Source organism: Solanum dulcamara, chromosome 1, assembly GCF_947179165.1.
Source record: "Solanum dulcamara chromosome 1, daSolDulc1.2, whole genome shotgun sequence".
Lineage (NCBI taxonomy): Eukaryota > Viridiplantae > Streptophyta > Magnoliopsida > Solanales > Solanaceae > Solanum > Solanum dulcamara.
Genome location: NC_077237.1, coordinates 12129564 through 12147037, shown reverse-complemented (window position 1 = coordinate 12147037; position 17474 = coordinate 12129564). Strand labels below are relative to the sequence as shown.

The 17474-nt window shown below is 32.2% G+C and overlaps 1 protein-coding gene and 1 non-coding gene across 3 annotated transcripts; both read right to left on the bottom strand.

The window, feature by feature from the left end:
- Positions 1 to 5406: 5406 nt before the first annotated feature.
- On the bottom strand, positions 5407 to 5478 carry TRNAW-CCA (transfer RNA tryptophan (anticodon CCA)). Its single transcript has one exon. It is a non-coding gene; the product is annotated as a tRNA-Trp (tRNA).
- Positions 5479 to 11791: 6313 nt separating this feature from the next.
- On the bottom strand, positions 11792 to 15908 carry LOC129902149 (uncharacterized). Of its 2 annotated transcripts, XM_055977217.1 has the most exons (3): positions 15468 to 15906; positions 12744 to 12995; positions 11792 to 12504 (listed from the first exon to the last, which is right to left on the bottom strand). In XM_055977217.1, exons 1-2 carry the CDS (start codon positions 15684 to 15686, stop codon positions 12747 to 12749), a joined length of 468 nt encoding a protein of 155 aa, XP_055833192.1. In that variant the 5' UTR covers positions 15687 to 15906; the 3' UTR covers positions 11792 to 12504; positions 12744 to 12746. The 2 variants fall into 2 exon arrangements, with proteins under 2 accessions (XP_055833192.1, XP_055833200.1); XM_055977225.1 differs by lacking the exon at positions 11792 to 12504 and having other exon boundaries at positions 12552 to 12995; positions 15468 to 15908.
- Positions 15909 to 17474: the final 1566 nt, after the last annotated feature.

Below are 17474 nucleotides of genomic sequence, written 5' to 3'. Positions count from 1 at the left end.
CCTCCCACGTCTACTTTTACTAAACAATCATCTTTTGTCCTCAATTTGGTCATATACTCGTATTGGTTTTGTAGTCCTCTGAAAAAAGACGCATGTATACGTGAACCAAATTCCTATAGTAATGAATATTTTTTTGGGGACAATATTATGCTTTTCAAAATAAGAAATGTGAAGAGATTGACAAGAGGGGGTTGTTCGGATAGTAAGCACTCCAAAAATTTTGAGTTCAAATCATTAAGGGAGCAAAAAAGGAGCTCCTAGGGAGGTGAAAAAATAGAAGTGAAAGAGGGTGGATATAGTAGGTGCAAGAAAAGTCAAAAAGTAAAAAGCAGCAAGTTTTTCAAAGTAAAGAAAAGTAAAAGTAGCAATTTTTGAAAGGAAGGAAAAGTAAAAGGTTGCCGGCCAGCAACTTTCTTTACGCATTTTAACAAAACACGAAAACGCGTAAAATCCTTCCTTTTACGCGTTTTTCATTCTCCTATAAATAGAGGGCCTCGTGCCCTCATTTAATTCATTCAGAAAAAGAGAATAAAAAATACAAAGAGAGTTATACACCAAGAGAAATATTGTAGTCTTGAGTATCCTCTTTAGTAGTTGTTCCTTTTGCAAGAGAGAAGTGTTAATTGTTGTTTTCTCCTTGTATTTGAGAGCAGTGTACTCTCATATTATCATAGTAAGATTCTTCTACCCCATGTTTTTTCTCCTTTATTTGTTTGAAGGGTTTCCACGTAAAATTCTCGTGTCCAATTTATTTTTGTTATATATTATCATATCAAACTTTAGTTGTGGTGCTTCCTCCTCCCAACAGTGGTATCAGAGCCCTCAGTTATTCTGTCTGTTTTATGCAAAGGTACTATATGTGAATAGTAAATTTTGGTGACGATACAGTTTGTCATGATTGTTCGCAAAAATATTCAGAAACGATCTAGAAGGGTGTGAAACAAATAACAATGTCGAGTACAACAAAGTTTGACATTGAGAAATTCAATGAGACTAATTTCTCATTGTGGAAAATGAAAATAAGAGTAATATTGAGAAATGACAATTGCTTAGCTGCAATTGAAGGCAGACCCACAGACTTTACTAATAACAGAAAGTGGAACGACATAGACAATAATGCAGTTGCTGATCTACACTTGGCACTAGTTGATCAAGTATTGTCTAGTGTGGCTGAGAAATGGACGGCGAAGGAGATATGGGATACTCTTACAGGATTGTATAAGACCAAATCTTTGCATAATAAAATCTTCTTAAAAAGAAGATTGTATACTCTTCAGATGGCAGAGTCCATGTCGGTTCAAGAAGAAGAGTGAACACCCTGAGTCATCAAATGCTCAAGGGAATGTTGCAAGTACCTCGGATGATGGCGATATTTTATGTAGTGAAGCAATATCAAATAATCAAGGCAGAAAATGTTTCACTGATGTTTGGATCATGGACACAAGAGCAATATGACACATGACTTTCCAGAGAAAATGGTTCCATTAATATAATCCTATCTTAGGAGGGTCTGTGTTTATGAGAGACAATCATCTGTTGAATGTTATTGGTATTGGATCCATCAAAATAAAGATGTGTGATGGTACGATACGCACCATCTAGGAGGTACGACATGTAAAAGATTTGAGGAAGAATCTATTGTCTTTGGGACAATTAGATGATAATGGATATTCATATAAGACTCATGGTGAAGTCATGAAAATATCCAAAGGAGAGCTTGTAGTGATGAAAGCAGAAAAACTTGGTGCAAATCTATGTGTGCTTAAAGGTGAAACACACAAAGAAGGAGAAGCATCAACCGCTTCAGCAAGTTCATTTGAAGAATCAACGATGATATGGCATCATAAACTTGGCCATATGTTGGAACGAGGTTTGAAGATTCTTGCTGAGCAAAAGCTTCTTCCAGGGCTCAAAAAGGTTTCACTACCATTTTGTGAGCATTGTGTTACCAATAAGCAAAATAGACTGAAGTTTAGCAGTTCCTCCGCTAAAAACAAGGAAATATTAGATTTGGTTTACTCTAATATTTGGCAAGCACTAGTGGAGTCCCTAGGAGGAGCAAAATATTTCACGTCATTTATCGATAATTACTCCAAGAGAAGTTGGGTGTATCCAATCAAGAGAAAGAAAAATGTTTTTTCAGTTTTCAAAGAGTTCAAAGCGCGGGTAGAACTTGAATCTGAGAAAAAGATCAAGCGTTTGAGAACAGATAATGGAGGAGAGAGAATACACTGGTGATGAATTTGATAACTTCTGTAAATAAGAAGGTATTAAACGATAGTTCACAGTGGCATATACTCCACAACAAAATGGAGTAGCAGAGCGAATGAACATAACCTTGTTGGAACGGACAAGAGCTATGTTGGCAACTAGAGGGTTGGAAAAACTATTTTGGGCAGAAGCAGTCAAAACCGCTTGTTATGTGATCAATCTCTCACCATCAACTGCAATTAATCTGAAAACGCTAATGGAGATGTGAAAAGGAAAACAAACTGATTATTCTCGCTTACATATATTCGGAAGTCCTACTTATGATATATACAACACCCAAGAAAAATCGAAGTTGAATCCAAAATTCAGGGAATGCATTTTCTTAGGGTATGCTGATGGAGTCAAGGAGTATCGCTTGTAGGATACCATTGCCCGCAAGGTGGTAATCAGCAGGGATGTTGTGTTTGTTGAAAAAAAATACAAGCAAAAGAAGGTAACACTTCAAAAGAAAAATCAGAGACTACTACAGTTGAAGTTGAAGAAATAAAAAACGTTTCAATTTCTTCTAAAGCAACATCAGAGCACGAAGAACAAGAGTAAGCTGAGATCGAAACTCCACAAGTTCGACGGTCAACTAGGAGAGAATAGAACCAGCTTGACACTCAGATTATTCTATAGACGACAATATTGCATACTGTCTATTAACAGAGGATGGAGAGCCTTCAATTTTTTATGAGGCTATGAAGGCCAAGAATTATCTCTGTGGATGACAGCAATGCAAGAAGAAATTGTAGCTCTTCATAAAAATAAAACATGGGATCTTGTTCAATTACCACAATAAAGGAAGGCCATTGGAAATAAATGGATCTACAAGATCAAATGCAATGGTAATGATTAAGTGGAGAAGTATCATGCAAGATTGGTGGTAAAAAGATTCGCTCAGAAAGAAGGTATAAACTTTAATGAGATATTTTCTCCAGTGGTTCGGCTTACAACAATTCGAGTGGTCTTAGCGATGTGTGCTACATTTGACTTGTATTTGAAGCAGTTAGATGTCAAAACTGTATTTCTTCATGGAGAACTTGAAGAAAAAATTTACATGCTTCAACCAGAAGGTTTTAAAGAACAGGAAAAAGAGAACTTGGTTTGCAAGTTGAAAAAATCTCTATACGATCTCAAATAGGCGCCGAGATGTCGGTATAAGAGATTTGATTCCTTCATTATAAGCCTTGGATACAACAGACATAGTTCAAATCCTTGTGTTTATTACAAGAGATTTGATGATGAAGATTTTATTATTTTGCTGTTGTATGTTGATGACATGTTGGTAGCAGGCCCCAACAAAGATTGTCTCACAAATTTAAAGGCACAATTGGCCAGCGAGTTTGAAATGAAGGACTTGGGACCAACAAACAAGATTCTAGAGATGTAAATTCACCGAGACAGAAATAATAGGAAGATTTGGCTTTCTCAAAAGAACTACTTGAAGAAAATATTGCGACGCTTCAAGATGCAAGACTGTAAGTTAATTTCTATCCCACTTCCTATTAATTTTAAGTTATCCTCAAGAATGAGTCCTAGCAATGAAGCAGAGAGGACAGAGATGTCTAGAGTACCGTATGCATCAGCAGTAGGAAGTTTAATGTTTGCCATGGTATGCACAAGACCTGACATTGCACAAGCAGTGGGAGTGGTTAATTGATACATGGCTAATCCTGGTAGAGAATATTGGAATATTGTTAAGAGGATCCTGAGATATATCCAGGGTACCTCAGATGTTGCAATGTGTTATGAAGGATCGGACTTTACTATTAAAGGTTATGTTGATTTAGATTATATAGGTGATTTTGATAAAAGCAAGTCCACCACAGGTTATGTGTTTAATCTTGTTGGAGGAGCAGTAAGATGAGTTTCAAAACTGCAATCTATCGTGGCTACATGTACGACGGAAGCAGAATATGTAGCAGCTACATAAACTAGCAAAGAGGCAATATGGATGCAGATGTTACTGGAGGAGTTCGAGTACAAACAAGATAAGATTGCTCTGTTTTGTGACAGTCAGAGCGCTTTGCATCTTGCAAAGAATCTGACATTTCATTCAAGGACAAAACATATACGAGTTCAGTATCACTTTGTTCGTGAGAAGGTGGAAGAAGGTAGTGTGGACATTCAGAAAATTCACACTAATAACAACCTAGCAGATATGTTTACAAAGCTAATCAAATGTAACAAGTTCATATGGTGTCGATCTTCTATTGGCCTAGCAGAAACGTAACGTTACAGTACTTGGGTAGAAAGTATGGTGTGAAGACTTAATAGATTCATAATTAAATCTTCAAGTGGGAGAATGCAAGAAAAGTCAAAAAGTTAAAGCAACAAGTTTTTGGGGTGAGGCGATTAAGCAGAACATGTGACAACTTCAAATTACTGATGACATGACTTTAGATAAGAAGGTGTGGAGAACACGTATTAGGGTAGAAAGTTAGTAGATAGTGATGTTTTGTCTTGCTTTACGAAGGTTCAAGCTTGTTGGTGTTTGTTGTTGTTCTTGTTTTTGTTCCTTTCTTATAAGCTTTGCATTGCTTCCTTTAATAGTTGTTATGTTTTCTTCACTACTATATTCTTCTTCGTACTTGGATTTGATTTCACTGAATATGTTATTGTTGGAATAAGAACTATGAAAACTAGGCTAAAGAAGTTATCGTCGCTAAGAGTTTGATGTTTAACAAAGTACTGTTTGAAATGGCAAATCGATAAACATAGATCTTCAACTCGTAAGGGTGGTCAAAATAATTGAACGGGGGATCTCTCATCAAGGGTCTCATAGTCGAACCCCTCAACATACCTTTTTGATTGAACTCATTGTATAGGGCCAGCTTACCTAATGTGGTCTATCTTCTGTGTATTTTGTTGGCTATTGTTATTACACTAGAATATGGTCTACCATGTGCACATTTGAATGGTAGCTGCAAATTCTCTTGTCATAAACAAATTGAATAGGAAAAATGACTGCACCTGTCTCATGTTACTATCTTCAGATATTTCATGCGTAAAAATGAAAGTTTTTTTTTTTAACAGAAAAAGTCAACAACATCTATAAAAGGTTACAAATTGTTTCATGTCGGTTTAGGAGATCCTTTTTCATAATTATTTGTGTCAAAAAAAAAAAAAGGGATCCAATATAGAGCGGGATTTTGAACCCGACGTGAATCGAACACGCAACCTTCTGATCTGGAGTCAGACGCGCTACCATTGCGCCACGGATCCTGGATGTATCTTTACTGAATCAAATACTTTATATATAATAAGTAATAACTTGAACTGATATTTTTTGCAGTCTAGTGGTTGACCTATATAACCTGCTATATCATCACAATATTCATACAAAAAATATATAAATCATACATAGACAAAGTCTTATATGACATTTTTCTGTTTAATTACTTTATCTGTCACCATTTAGGTGACAAAGTCTTTTGAGATAATTTATAGGATGCATCATATTAATAATTAATAACTTAGAGAGTACCCATTAATATATGGAAAATCTACCTTAAAATAAACATAGTACATGTATCTCATAGAGGTAAATATACTTATTCGAGACTTAAAATATGATAAAGAAATGTAATATTACAAGTTAACGTAAATCTAAATAATTAGCTCCTAAAATAGTGAAATTTGTGTAAGTTATCCATAATATATAGGATGCATCATAAGAATAAAATGAATATTTTAAAATTAAATTAGTATTAAATATAAAAATTGACCCTTTTTTTTTTGTAATTGACTAAAATAAAAGTGTCGCATAAATTAAAAAGGAGGAAATATAAATAAGAAAAATCATATATACATTAAATCAGATAATTCTAATATTTGTGACAGTGTGAGTGTAATATTTTTCCATCCTAACTTCAATCCAAAATGTAATCAAGTTAATAATTAACTCCAAATAAAATAAGAGGACATATAAAATAACATCACTTTTAGACTAGAAATATTTAAAAGAAATATCCTAGATCAATTTATTGTTTGCTAAAATAACAAAAAGATATATATTCATAAGACTAAAAAAAAGAAGAAGAAAGAACTACTTAATAATTATTAATAAGAAGAATAATTTGTTTGAGCACCTCCTCCAGATTGCACTGGTGGCCTTGGAGGACTTCTTCCTCTACTTGAGTTTCTCACACTTGTAGACCTTGTTGTCATGTACTCTATATTTTCCTGCATCAACAATTAATATTATATGGAGGATGCATTTATCTGAACTCAATATTTTAATATGAAAATAAAATTAAATTTAATTATAAATATATAAAATTTAAATCTTGAATTCATCTAATCGAAACTATATACCATGGATGTTATTTCTTCCACTTGTTGTTGGTGAGAATATGTGGAGACAACAAAGTTGGAGATTTGGGTATTACCATATCCAAAAAAGTTTAGTGTGGATTTAATTAATCTCTCAAAAATATTGCAAGGATTTTCTCCCATTTTCTTCCTTGTTGTGTTTTGATGATGATGACAAGTATATCTACTCCTTTCTACACAATGTCTTGTATATGGTGTGGGATGATGTAATACGTTAAAGTTTTACATATGTAATGTAACAAAATTTGGAAACATTTGTTAGATGAATGACACGTATGTTATGTCTGACTCATGACATCTCAAATTTAGTAAAATTTAATGAGCCGCCCTATTTTGGTCAATCTATTTAATTACGGGACAAGGTCTCAATTTTATTATTTAGAATTGATATATTTTTAATTATAAAAATAATTTATATATATTCATATTATTATACAAATAATTCATATATACTATTTTCTTCTCATTAAAGTAAAACATTAATTTTTAAGAAATTATTACAACAACAACAACAACATACCTAGTGAAATCCAACTAAGTGGAGTTAGAGAATGTCGCCATTCCAAATAAAAAAGGAAAAAGTCAGGATGGTGCACCTGTCAACAATTCATAGAACATGTTCATTTTCGTCTGCTTCACTTCCTCAATTGCTCTTATATAGCAAGTTCATTAGGAAAATCCAACAGTTACATCCAATCACAAACTACACGAAAGTTGTCCCTTTTTTATGGAGATTTACCCATTACAGAGATGTACAGGGAAGGATAAAGTGTATGCAGACCTTATCGCTACCTCAAGGAGGTAGAGAGACTGTTTCTAAAAGACCCTCGGCTCAAGTGCCTCAAAATCAAGTAGCAGATTAAGAAACAATTATTAAAAAATAATAATTCTTGTAGGGGTATATTTAATCTTTCTCACATATATTTTTTTACTTCTTTATTCAACGATTAACTTGAATTTATTATTTTAATGGTCAATTTTATTTTTTTTACTATTTTTCTTGTAAAATTTATTATAGATGCCCAATTTATTTTTTACAAATATAAAAAATAAATTAAAATAAAGATGCGAAAAAAAAACAGTTTTAAATTACAATATAGCTACAAACAAATTAGTTTTAAGTTTTTTTCTTACTTTTTTTTTATTCTTCATATTTTTACACTAAAGAATGAAAAAAAAATGAAGAATAAGAAACTCAAATCATGATAAGAAAGAAGTCAAAAGATAATTCATGCGTGAAAAAGTTCATATATACCCTTCATGAAACTTTCTAAAATCAAAAATTAAAAAATATTTAAAATTATTTTTTTCACTCTCCGTAGATGAAAAGAGTATATGTGTGCCATTTTTATAAAAAAAGAATATATATGAACCACTTTTATAATGATAGAAATACGTGTGAGCCATTTTTATAACAAAATGTATATCACCTCTAAATAGCAAAATTGAGGAGTATGTCACACTTTTTACCTTTAATTAATGTACATTTTATGTATTTTTTAGCATGGATATCTACTAGTATCAAATAGTTTTCAGATAAAATACATGTTAATTATTTTATGCTTATTTTTGGTTTTCGCTTTGCTTCTGCATTTAGATACACGATTGAAATTTTTTTAGTCAACTTTAACATATTTTCAGTTATATATGATTGAGCAAAGAGATGCATGAAAAAATTGAAAAAGTATTAAATGAATTGTTAAAGTTGTTATTATTTTGATAAGCGATTTTTTAAAATTTATTATTTATGATAGATGAAATTTATGTTTTACATTTGAACTTATATTGAATAGATTTAATATTGAAAGTTAAAAATAAAATTATCATAGTTGACAAAAAGTTTCGGACGTACATACCTTCAATTTTAATCAATCTTATCATGTGTTTCAGTCATGTATGATTAATCAATCACATACAATCATGAATGAAAAAAATAAAATGATATTAAATAATTTGTTAGATTTATTATTGTTTGACAAATTAATGATTGAAATTTGTTTTTTCTGAATTATGATACATGAAACTTATGTTTTAAATTTGAGTTTATTTAAAATAGTTTTGAGTGTTGAAATTCGAAGAACAAAAACTATTATCTTTTGGTAAAAAAGTATCAAAAGCACATGATTGAAATTTTTATCTAATTTTTCATGTGTTTCGATCAGGTATGACAAAGCGCATGCATACATTAACAATTTTTAAATGCACACGCTTAAATTTTAGCCAATTTTACATGTGTTTCAAATCATATATGATTGAAACTCATATCACATACATGAAAATGAAACCCATATCACATACATGAAAATGAAACCCAAACAAATATAATTATTTTAAAAGTGCTAAATAATTTATTTTTATTTAAATTAGGGTGAAGGGCTAGTACATAGTCTCGTTATTCTCCCTTATTAGTAGGTGCATTAGCGCACTATAATTTCTTGTGCTCTGATTTCTGTTATTATTTATTACTTTCTGTACTTTGATTACTCTATTTTATCTGTGTCGCTCTCGTTATTTGCTTTTCCATAACGCTTTAAACTTCTTAGCCTTATCTAACCTCTTTTTATGCTTTTATTGAGCCGAGAGTCTTTCGAAAATAATCGTCCTACCTTGATAGGAATAAGGTCTGCGTAACTTTACCCTCCCCAGACTCACGTTGTGGAATTTCATTGGGTTGTTGTTGTTGTATACCAAAACACTCATGTCTCTCCATCATTCAGCTAACAATATTGTTTCAAACCATTCTCAAAAATTCAAATTCATTCAACTAACAATATTTCAGACTTGGTGTTAAATATTTGCTTTATAATTATTAAATTCTTACTACAGTAATTTATTGAAATAGACATAGTCAACTAGTTAGCTTTTTTAATCAGGAGTTGAATTCTATTTGAATTTTGAATAAGCAGTATTTTATAGACTTTAGGAGTTTGATACTTTCAACAGATTTTTTTGCTTATTTTTAGGTTTAGAAGTTAATAATTTTATTATAGTTGTACTCTTAAACTGCAGTGAAATTATATTGATTTCAACCTCAGTTTATAAGTTTTATTTCTTGTTTTTAATTCCTTTAATATTTTTATTCATTTCCTGCAAATTCTTTTTTTAAAATCAACAATTTATATCAGAACAATTTTTTTTGAGAGACCTATTAATGAAAAGATGAATTCTAAAAATAATTTTCACGAATGGCACCATCTGTTTTTTATGGTGAAAATTATCAATTATAGGATGTAAGAATAGAAACTTACTTGGAGGCTCTTGATCTTTGAGAAGTTATGAAAGAGGATTATGAAATTAATTCATTGCCAAATAATCTTATCATAGCTCAAATCTAGAGTCACAAGAAAAAGAAAATCACGAAGTCTAAGGAAAAAGCAATTTTGTTTGCTGCTGTTTCAACAACTATTTTCACAATAATTATGTCTCTTACATCACCATAAGAAATTTGAGAGTATCTGAAGAAAGGGTATGCCAGCAATGAAAGAATTTAAGGAATGCACGTATTGAATTTAATAGAGAGTTCGCGTTGCAAAGAATGAAAGATTCTGAAACAGTAAAAGAATATTCGGACATATTGTTTGGCATAGTTAACAAGGCAAGATTACTAGTCACTGAATTTAAAGATTCAAGAAATGTTGAAAAACTTCTTTGTTACTATGTCGGAAAGATATGAAACATGTATAACTACCTTAAAAAATACACAAAATCTAAGATTACCTTGACAGAGTAGTTAATTTTTTTCAGGAACAAGAACAAAGAATACTTATGAGGCAGGTATGGTTGAAGGATCCTTAGTAACCAGCCATAAATCCCCAGACAGGGGTAAAAATTTCAAAAATTATCCACCTTATGAGCACTGTGGAAAAATGGGTCATCCACCATACAGATGTTAAAAAAGGCCAGACGCGAAGCGTAGCAAGTGTAATCAGCTTGGCCATGAAATAATGATTTGCAAAAATAAATTTGAGAACTATGAAGTAAATGCACATGTGGTCAATGAAAAAGAAGTAGAAGACCATCTTTTTAGTGCAACATGTATTTCAAGTAAGATTTCAACAAATTTTTGGTTGATTAATAGTGGTTGCACTAACCACATGACTTATGACAAGAGTTTGTTTAAATAATTAAAGCCTACAGAAATATTCGAAGTTAGGATCGCAAATGGTGACCAGATTCTTGTTGAAGGAAAAGGAACTGTTGTCATCAAAACAAGTTCCAATGGAAGATGTTTCTGTAGAACATGAAAAAGATCATAGGCTGAAAAAATTAGAACATGATCTTCCAATTGAAAAAGCACAAGCAAAATGTGAACCTGCTAGGTTTAAAGGAGCTTTCAATGTTCCTAAAGGAATTGAAGCAATGGAGAAGTTATCTATGTTTTAGAAAAATAAAATGGATAAGTTTAGATTGAAAATACAAATGAAGAAGCAGGAAGAAATGTCAAAAATTTTTAGTACTCAAGGGTTGCATTCAAAACAAGAAGTGAACTTGGTTCACTACAAGCCAAAAGATGAATCTGCATATTTAGTCACAAGATCACTTTCGATTATCAAGTGTGAAGATCCCAAGATTGAAGATCAAAATTTTACAGTTTCTAAAATAAGGAGGAGTGTTGAATATTTTCTTTAGAATTATTAAATTATTATTGCAGTAATTTTATTAAGATAGACCTAATCAACTAATTAGCCCTTTTAATTAGGAGTTGAATACTATTTGAATTTTGAATAAGTAGTATTTTATAGACTTTAGGAGTTTGATACTTTTAACAGGTTTTTTTTGCTTATTTTTAGATTTAGAAATTAGTAATTTTATTATAAATTATATTCTTAAACTGCAGTGAAAATATATCTATTTCAACTTTAATTATATGTTTTCCTTCTTGTTTTTAATTCCTTTAATATTTTTATGATTTTCCTGCAAATTCTTCTTTTTTAAACCAACTCTTGGATATAATGTTTTCTGTATTAAACTATAATTTCTACCATTTTTTATGATATAGTATTAAAGAACTACCGATACTTCCTCCATTTAAATTTGTTTGTCTAATTTTACTTTAACATAAAAAAATTTAAAATGTCTTGAAATATTTTTTAATTTTGTGATCTTAAATTACGCAATATGAAAGTTAGAATTAAAAAATTGTCAAACAAGGCAAAAAACATTCTTTTGAAATGGACAATAAAGAAAAGCACGACAAACATACTAAAAAAGGAGTATATTATATTAGCCAATTTACACCTTAAACCTTTGTATCGAGTCCATTATATACACGCAAATAGATGAACCTATTACTTTCGATGCCAAACATAAATTTATGGATAAAAGTTTTTTAAATTACAATAAATAATAGATATAAATCCATAACTTTAAAAACATAATTGATTACAATGCTTAAAAATCTTAAAAGATTGAAACCATAAAATTCAAATCCTCCAAGTCACATATGAAACATGTGACTACAAGAATAGATACTGCATGCTCATATAATGTCAATTGGCAAGGCATAATGCTCAATATAAAAGTGCTATATACATGCATGGTAGATAGACAATTGGTTTTGAAGACAACGAAGGGTTAGTATTTGCTTGCATGAAAGAGCTGCTTCATGTTAAGAAACAATATTGAGGGTTAGAATTAAATTGCATAAAAACACTAGCTGATTCTTTTCAACTGTCCTATCTTTAGTGGACAGAGTGACATGTTGCTAGTGAGAGATGGCAAATATCCGATGAAATTAATCGAGGTGCCCAAAAGCTAATCCAGACACCAAGGTCATAAAAAAGGAGGGGGGGGGGGGGACTTCAAAAGTCATGTGACTTACACTATACACTTTAAAATACCTAGCAGCATCAAACTCTTTCCAAGACCTGAATCTTTGTGCATCTCAAGAACCTAAAATTAATATAGCATCTTCCCCTGCAAAACCACAGATTAATTTTTTAACAGCAAAGTAGGTACAAGAGTTTGAAAGCAATTAATATGAAGCACTTGGAAAAGCGTATTATTTTTTCTTTAGAGCGGTGGTGTCTGAGTAGGCTTGCACACTTCGACTATTTCACGGAACACCAAGAATTCTTACTTTCTTCATATTTACTATGAAAAAGATGAGGTGTGGAGTAGAGGGAGAGGGAGAGAACTTGTGAAGAAGAGCATACATATTAGTCTTCTTTAGCATGTCTTCTGGTGTTACAATTGTCGCGATCGGAATCAAAGCCCAAACACTTGAGAAATGCTTGTTTGGCTAGTCCAAAGTAATTGCAAGGGTGCTCCGGACGTACAAGAAGCTTGAAAACGGTTGTGTCCTTTTCTGCAGATCCTTCTCTTTCTTGAGATTCATCTGCCCTTGCGATTTCACGGCTTGTGCTAGCTTCCGTTTCCCTTTTAGTATGTTGGTTTTGGTTCCGATGCTGGAAATACTAGTATGTTCAGAAACAAGACACTTGCACAGAGAAAATGATCTACCTACTGAAATGAAGTTAATCTCTTTGAATCAACAAAAGGAAATAATCGTAATTGCATCTTACATCACTTGAAAATGTTCACAACTTTCACAAATTATATGTATTATGAAACACTAAGTTGCAGATGCATTTAAGTAACTAGTAAATACAACTTGTTAGTAACAATATTATTCCAGCTAAAAACCTTGATTTTTCAGCCCAAAGTTCTATTATTCCAAATACCATCTACTTTGCCTCTCTCAGTGAGCAACAACCACATACCCAGTATAATCCCATTAGTGGGCTCAAGAGATGGTGGTGTATACGCAGACCTTACTTCTACCTTGTGAGAGTAGAAATGTTGTTTCCAAAAGACCCTCGACTCATGAAAAGAACAACAAATTGGGTATGAAAAGAAAATACAAAGCTCGACTACATACTAACCTTCTATCCTAGTCCTCAACCTCTGTATCCTCTACCCTAAGCCATATTGGCTCTCATTGTAAGCAATGTGTAGAAATATATAATATTTGTTAAAAAACAGCAATAACCACCAAGAGATAAATTGATCATGAATCTTTCTGTTTCTAGTTGGACAACAGTCAAGAACAATTTATTCACTGAAGACTGAAACCATAATTTTGGTACTTAAATTGCAAGTAGCTCAAACCACAAACAAATGAACACATTTTATTAAGTAGCTCATAGAAAACAAATATAGGTGAAACTTATCAAGTAAAGAAAAAGGGTAAATAAAATATAACGGCTTCATAAAATATCTTAAAACATTTTTTTTCCAATTTTTTTACCACTCTCTTAAATATGACTAATGTAGCATAAATCTTTGTTGGTCCGAACACCTATCGTAAAAAAGAAGAGAGTGCCCTATCCATACAGTACACAAAGCTTTTTTTGACCGTGTCATATACAACGTCTCAGAACAAAGAAGTCTTATGAAAGAAAAGGTCTCAGAACAAAAAAAAATTCTTTAGTACAAAGGGTGGTCAGCAAATAAAAATTTTCATCAAATATTAAAAAAAAGTGGACATGCTAACAACAACCTAACAAAATATGTCTCTACTTTTAGTAGCCAGCTAATGCAAGAAAAATTCAGTCCAGATGATAAGAACATATGTCTTAATGGTAATTTTAAGAGTTGTGCTAGTTGCCTCAATTGCTGTTTAATTTATAACTTTAAACTTAGAAAGTATTTTACGCCAAACTCAAGGGAAATGAAACGACTTTCAACAAAATTACAACTATATGCTTGTTACTAATTATAGAAATGTCTCATTCTTTTTGAGACTGACTAAAAATATGTGTCATATAAATTGAGACAAAGGGAGTAGTATTTTTGTCTCTGCTGGGATTTGAACTTGAACCCGTGGTTATCATCCCACTAGCTATTTCATTTTGCTTTCAGTTAAATTGATTATGTCTAGCAGTCTGGAACAAGAGTTGGTCATTATTTTCAACCTTTGCTTTTGGTAGGAAATATCTATGTTGCTCGGACTCTTCAAATATGTCATAGGGTGCTTGTTGGATCCTTCAAAAGTAGTGCATAGTGCATTTTTGGAGGATCCGACATGGGTGTGGCAATATTATTCGAGAGTCCGAGCAACCTAGGAAAATATTAAGTACTATCAACCTTGGCAAAGTGAAAGTAAAAGCTGAGAATTCCATGCTTTGGCTGGTGGCATAAGCAATCTACTTCTCCTAACTTGACAAAGACTTGTTCTTTTCTTTGACAACACCCAACCCCACCACCCAAAAATAATTCATTTTTTTCTGAAAGAGATTAATGGAGCATGAATTAGTTTTTCCATTATCTAAGTAAATAATTAAGGAAAAAAGAATTGAAGATGTACACGCCTGGATTAACTCAAGAAAAAAGCTTTTAGATCCCACAATTATTCAAATATTCGTTATACTATAATCTAAATATATTATTAGTATACCACTTCTATTATTATTATCAATCATTTCACCTTTCCCCCTTGTACATTATTGCCCAAGGGCCCACACATACACATCAAAACAACAAGCATTTCCCAGAGCACAATTAACAATAATATTGAAAATGTATCTTAAATTATGGTTTGATCACGAAATTTGATCAGAAAATCTGATGTGCAAATATTTCAAGTTTTTGGGATTTATGTCCAAACACGATTTCAAAAGTTCAAATTTTTAAGGGAAGTGGAAACGATCTGATTAATACCCAAAATCAACTCAAAGAATCAATCTAATTATCAACTCAAATTGGGAAGTTAGATTTTCACAACCCAGAAACAAATGTGTTAACAAACCAAACAGAAAAGGAATTTCTCAACCAAAAAGAACTAAAAGTTCCCAATTCCACTTTGAATCACAACTAAACAGAGAAATCACATAAATTAATCAACACCCAGATGAGAGAAAAGTAATTTTTTTTCAAACCTGAAGAGTTGTAGTTGAATTAGAAGGCGGGTTTCCATGGGAAGAAGAACCAATAGGACCTTGGGAAGAAGCACCAGAAGTGGAGTTATTTGGAAAATCCAAAACACTAAACCCAAAGAAAAGAAGGAGCACAAGAAGAATCATCACCAGTAACTGAATCCAAATCAACCATGGCACCTTGAAGCTATCAATTATCAATTCTTCCCCAAATTCATACATCTTTTCTTCAGAAAAAAAAATGTATTTTTTTCAAAGTGGGGGTAAATGGGTTTAGTGGGATTTTCAAGAAAAAGCGGTGACTGTAGAAAGACTGTTGTTTTTGGAAATTAGGATGAAAGAAGGGAAGAATTTTTATTTTTCAAGAATCTTCAAGGATGTGTAGGGGAAGACAACAAAAGGACCTGTTTGGTTGTTGACAGAAATTCATCAAGGGTATTTTTGTCATTGTAATGTTCACACATGTGGTTAAAGTTGTGCTGCTGCCTGATAGGTTCTCCTACCAAACAAAAATAAAAGGGGGATAAAAAGTGGGCCCCACATTGTAATTGGGATTGGGATTTATATATATAAGGTATTATGGTATAACGTACACATTAGATATTTTTAGATTAAATTATAAATAAAATATATTTTTATTTAATTTTACATAGTTTAAACATTTTTAAATCCTTTTTCGTAAAATAAGCTAATTGATGAAGCATTTAGAATGGTAAGCATCCTTATTATTAGAGGTATACATAGTTTGATTTTTCTCATTAAAAAATAACTAAATCAATTATGTTGGTTCATTAAATCAAATCAATATAAAGTTGGTTTTAGTAGGTTCTTTTTTTTTATATAATTTTTAATTTTTTTTATAGTTTTTGTGATTGAAAAAGATCAAATTGAAAAAGTTGTTTCTTGATCATGCGATTTATATAGCATTTGAAGTATAGAGACATTTGATACCATTGGGAATTGGCACATATGAGCGATTCTATTGTTTAATAGCATCTCTAAGACACTTAAATAAATTAAATCAAAAAATTATAAAATGTACAATAACATCTTCAAGACATTGCGTTAGAAAAATATATCAAAAACTCATGAAAAGACGACACAACACATGTCAATTTTTTTGGTCATATTACAAGCCCCATTATGAAATACTATATCTAAAATAGTGTTTTTAAAAACTTTTTTGGAGTGAGTCCCAGGACAATTCCGTATCGGGACGTACTGTTATACCCCGTACTTTTGTATTGGAACGCATTCTTAAGCTCTCAAGCTTCTTAAGTTCTTGAAAGGCTCTTAAGTTTCTTGAAAGGTTCGTAAGCTTCTTAGAAGTTACCATGAGAGCCGGATAATCTATAACGCTACCAAACAACTCTAAGGAAGGGAGAATGTGACACCCCATAGTAGGAAAGATTGGAAATATGGTTATAAGAATCCGGAAGGAGTTGGAGGACAAGTAATGAGTCGTAGGACTCGACGTACTTACGTAAGCTACCAACTGGAAAATCTTACATTCTTAAGCTACTTGAGTTCATACCAAGCTTGCGTAGCAAGGATTACATAGGTTCGTAAAGTAAGACGAGATTACGAACCCACGAGGAGAAGGAAAGAGTGACACGTGGCAGCAAGAGAGAGTGACACGTGGCAGCAGCTGAAGCAATGGCGTGGGCCCCACCTTCCACATGGTGGCTCATGGTTAGAGGAGGCGGTGTGTTGGCCCAATGAGGGCTTGACACGTGTCACCACTTAGGGGCTGACATGTGTCACCACCCTAAAGTAGCCTATATATATGTGTGTGTGTGTGTTTTATGACCTTTAGTTCATCTTTATCCTTTAGTCATTCTTATCCAAGAAAAGTCTAGAAAAAAAAGAGAAGAGAAGAGAAACCTTGAGCTAGAGGGAGAGAGAGCCACAGATTTGGAGCAAAAATGGTAAGTTTTCTAATTTCGTTCCGTGAATTAATTGTCTAGGTTATACCATGATGGTATGAAGGTGTTATTAATGCAAATTCAT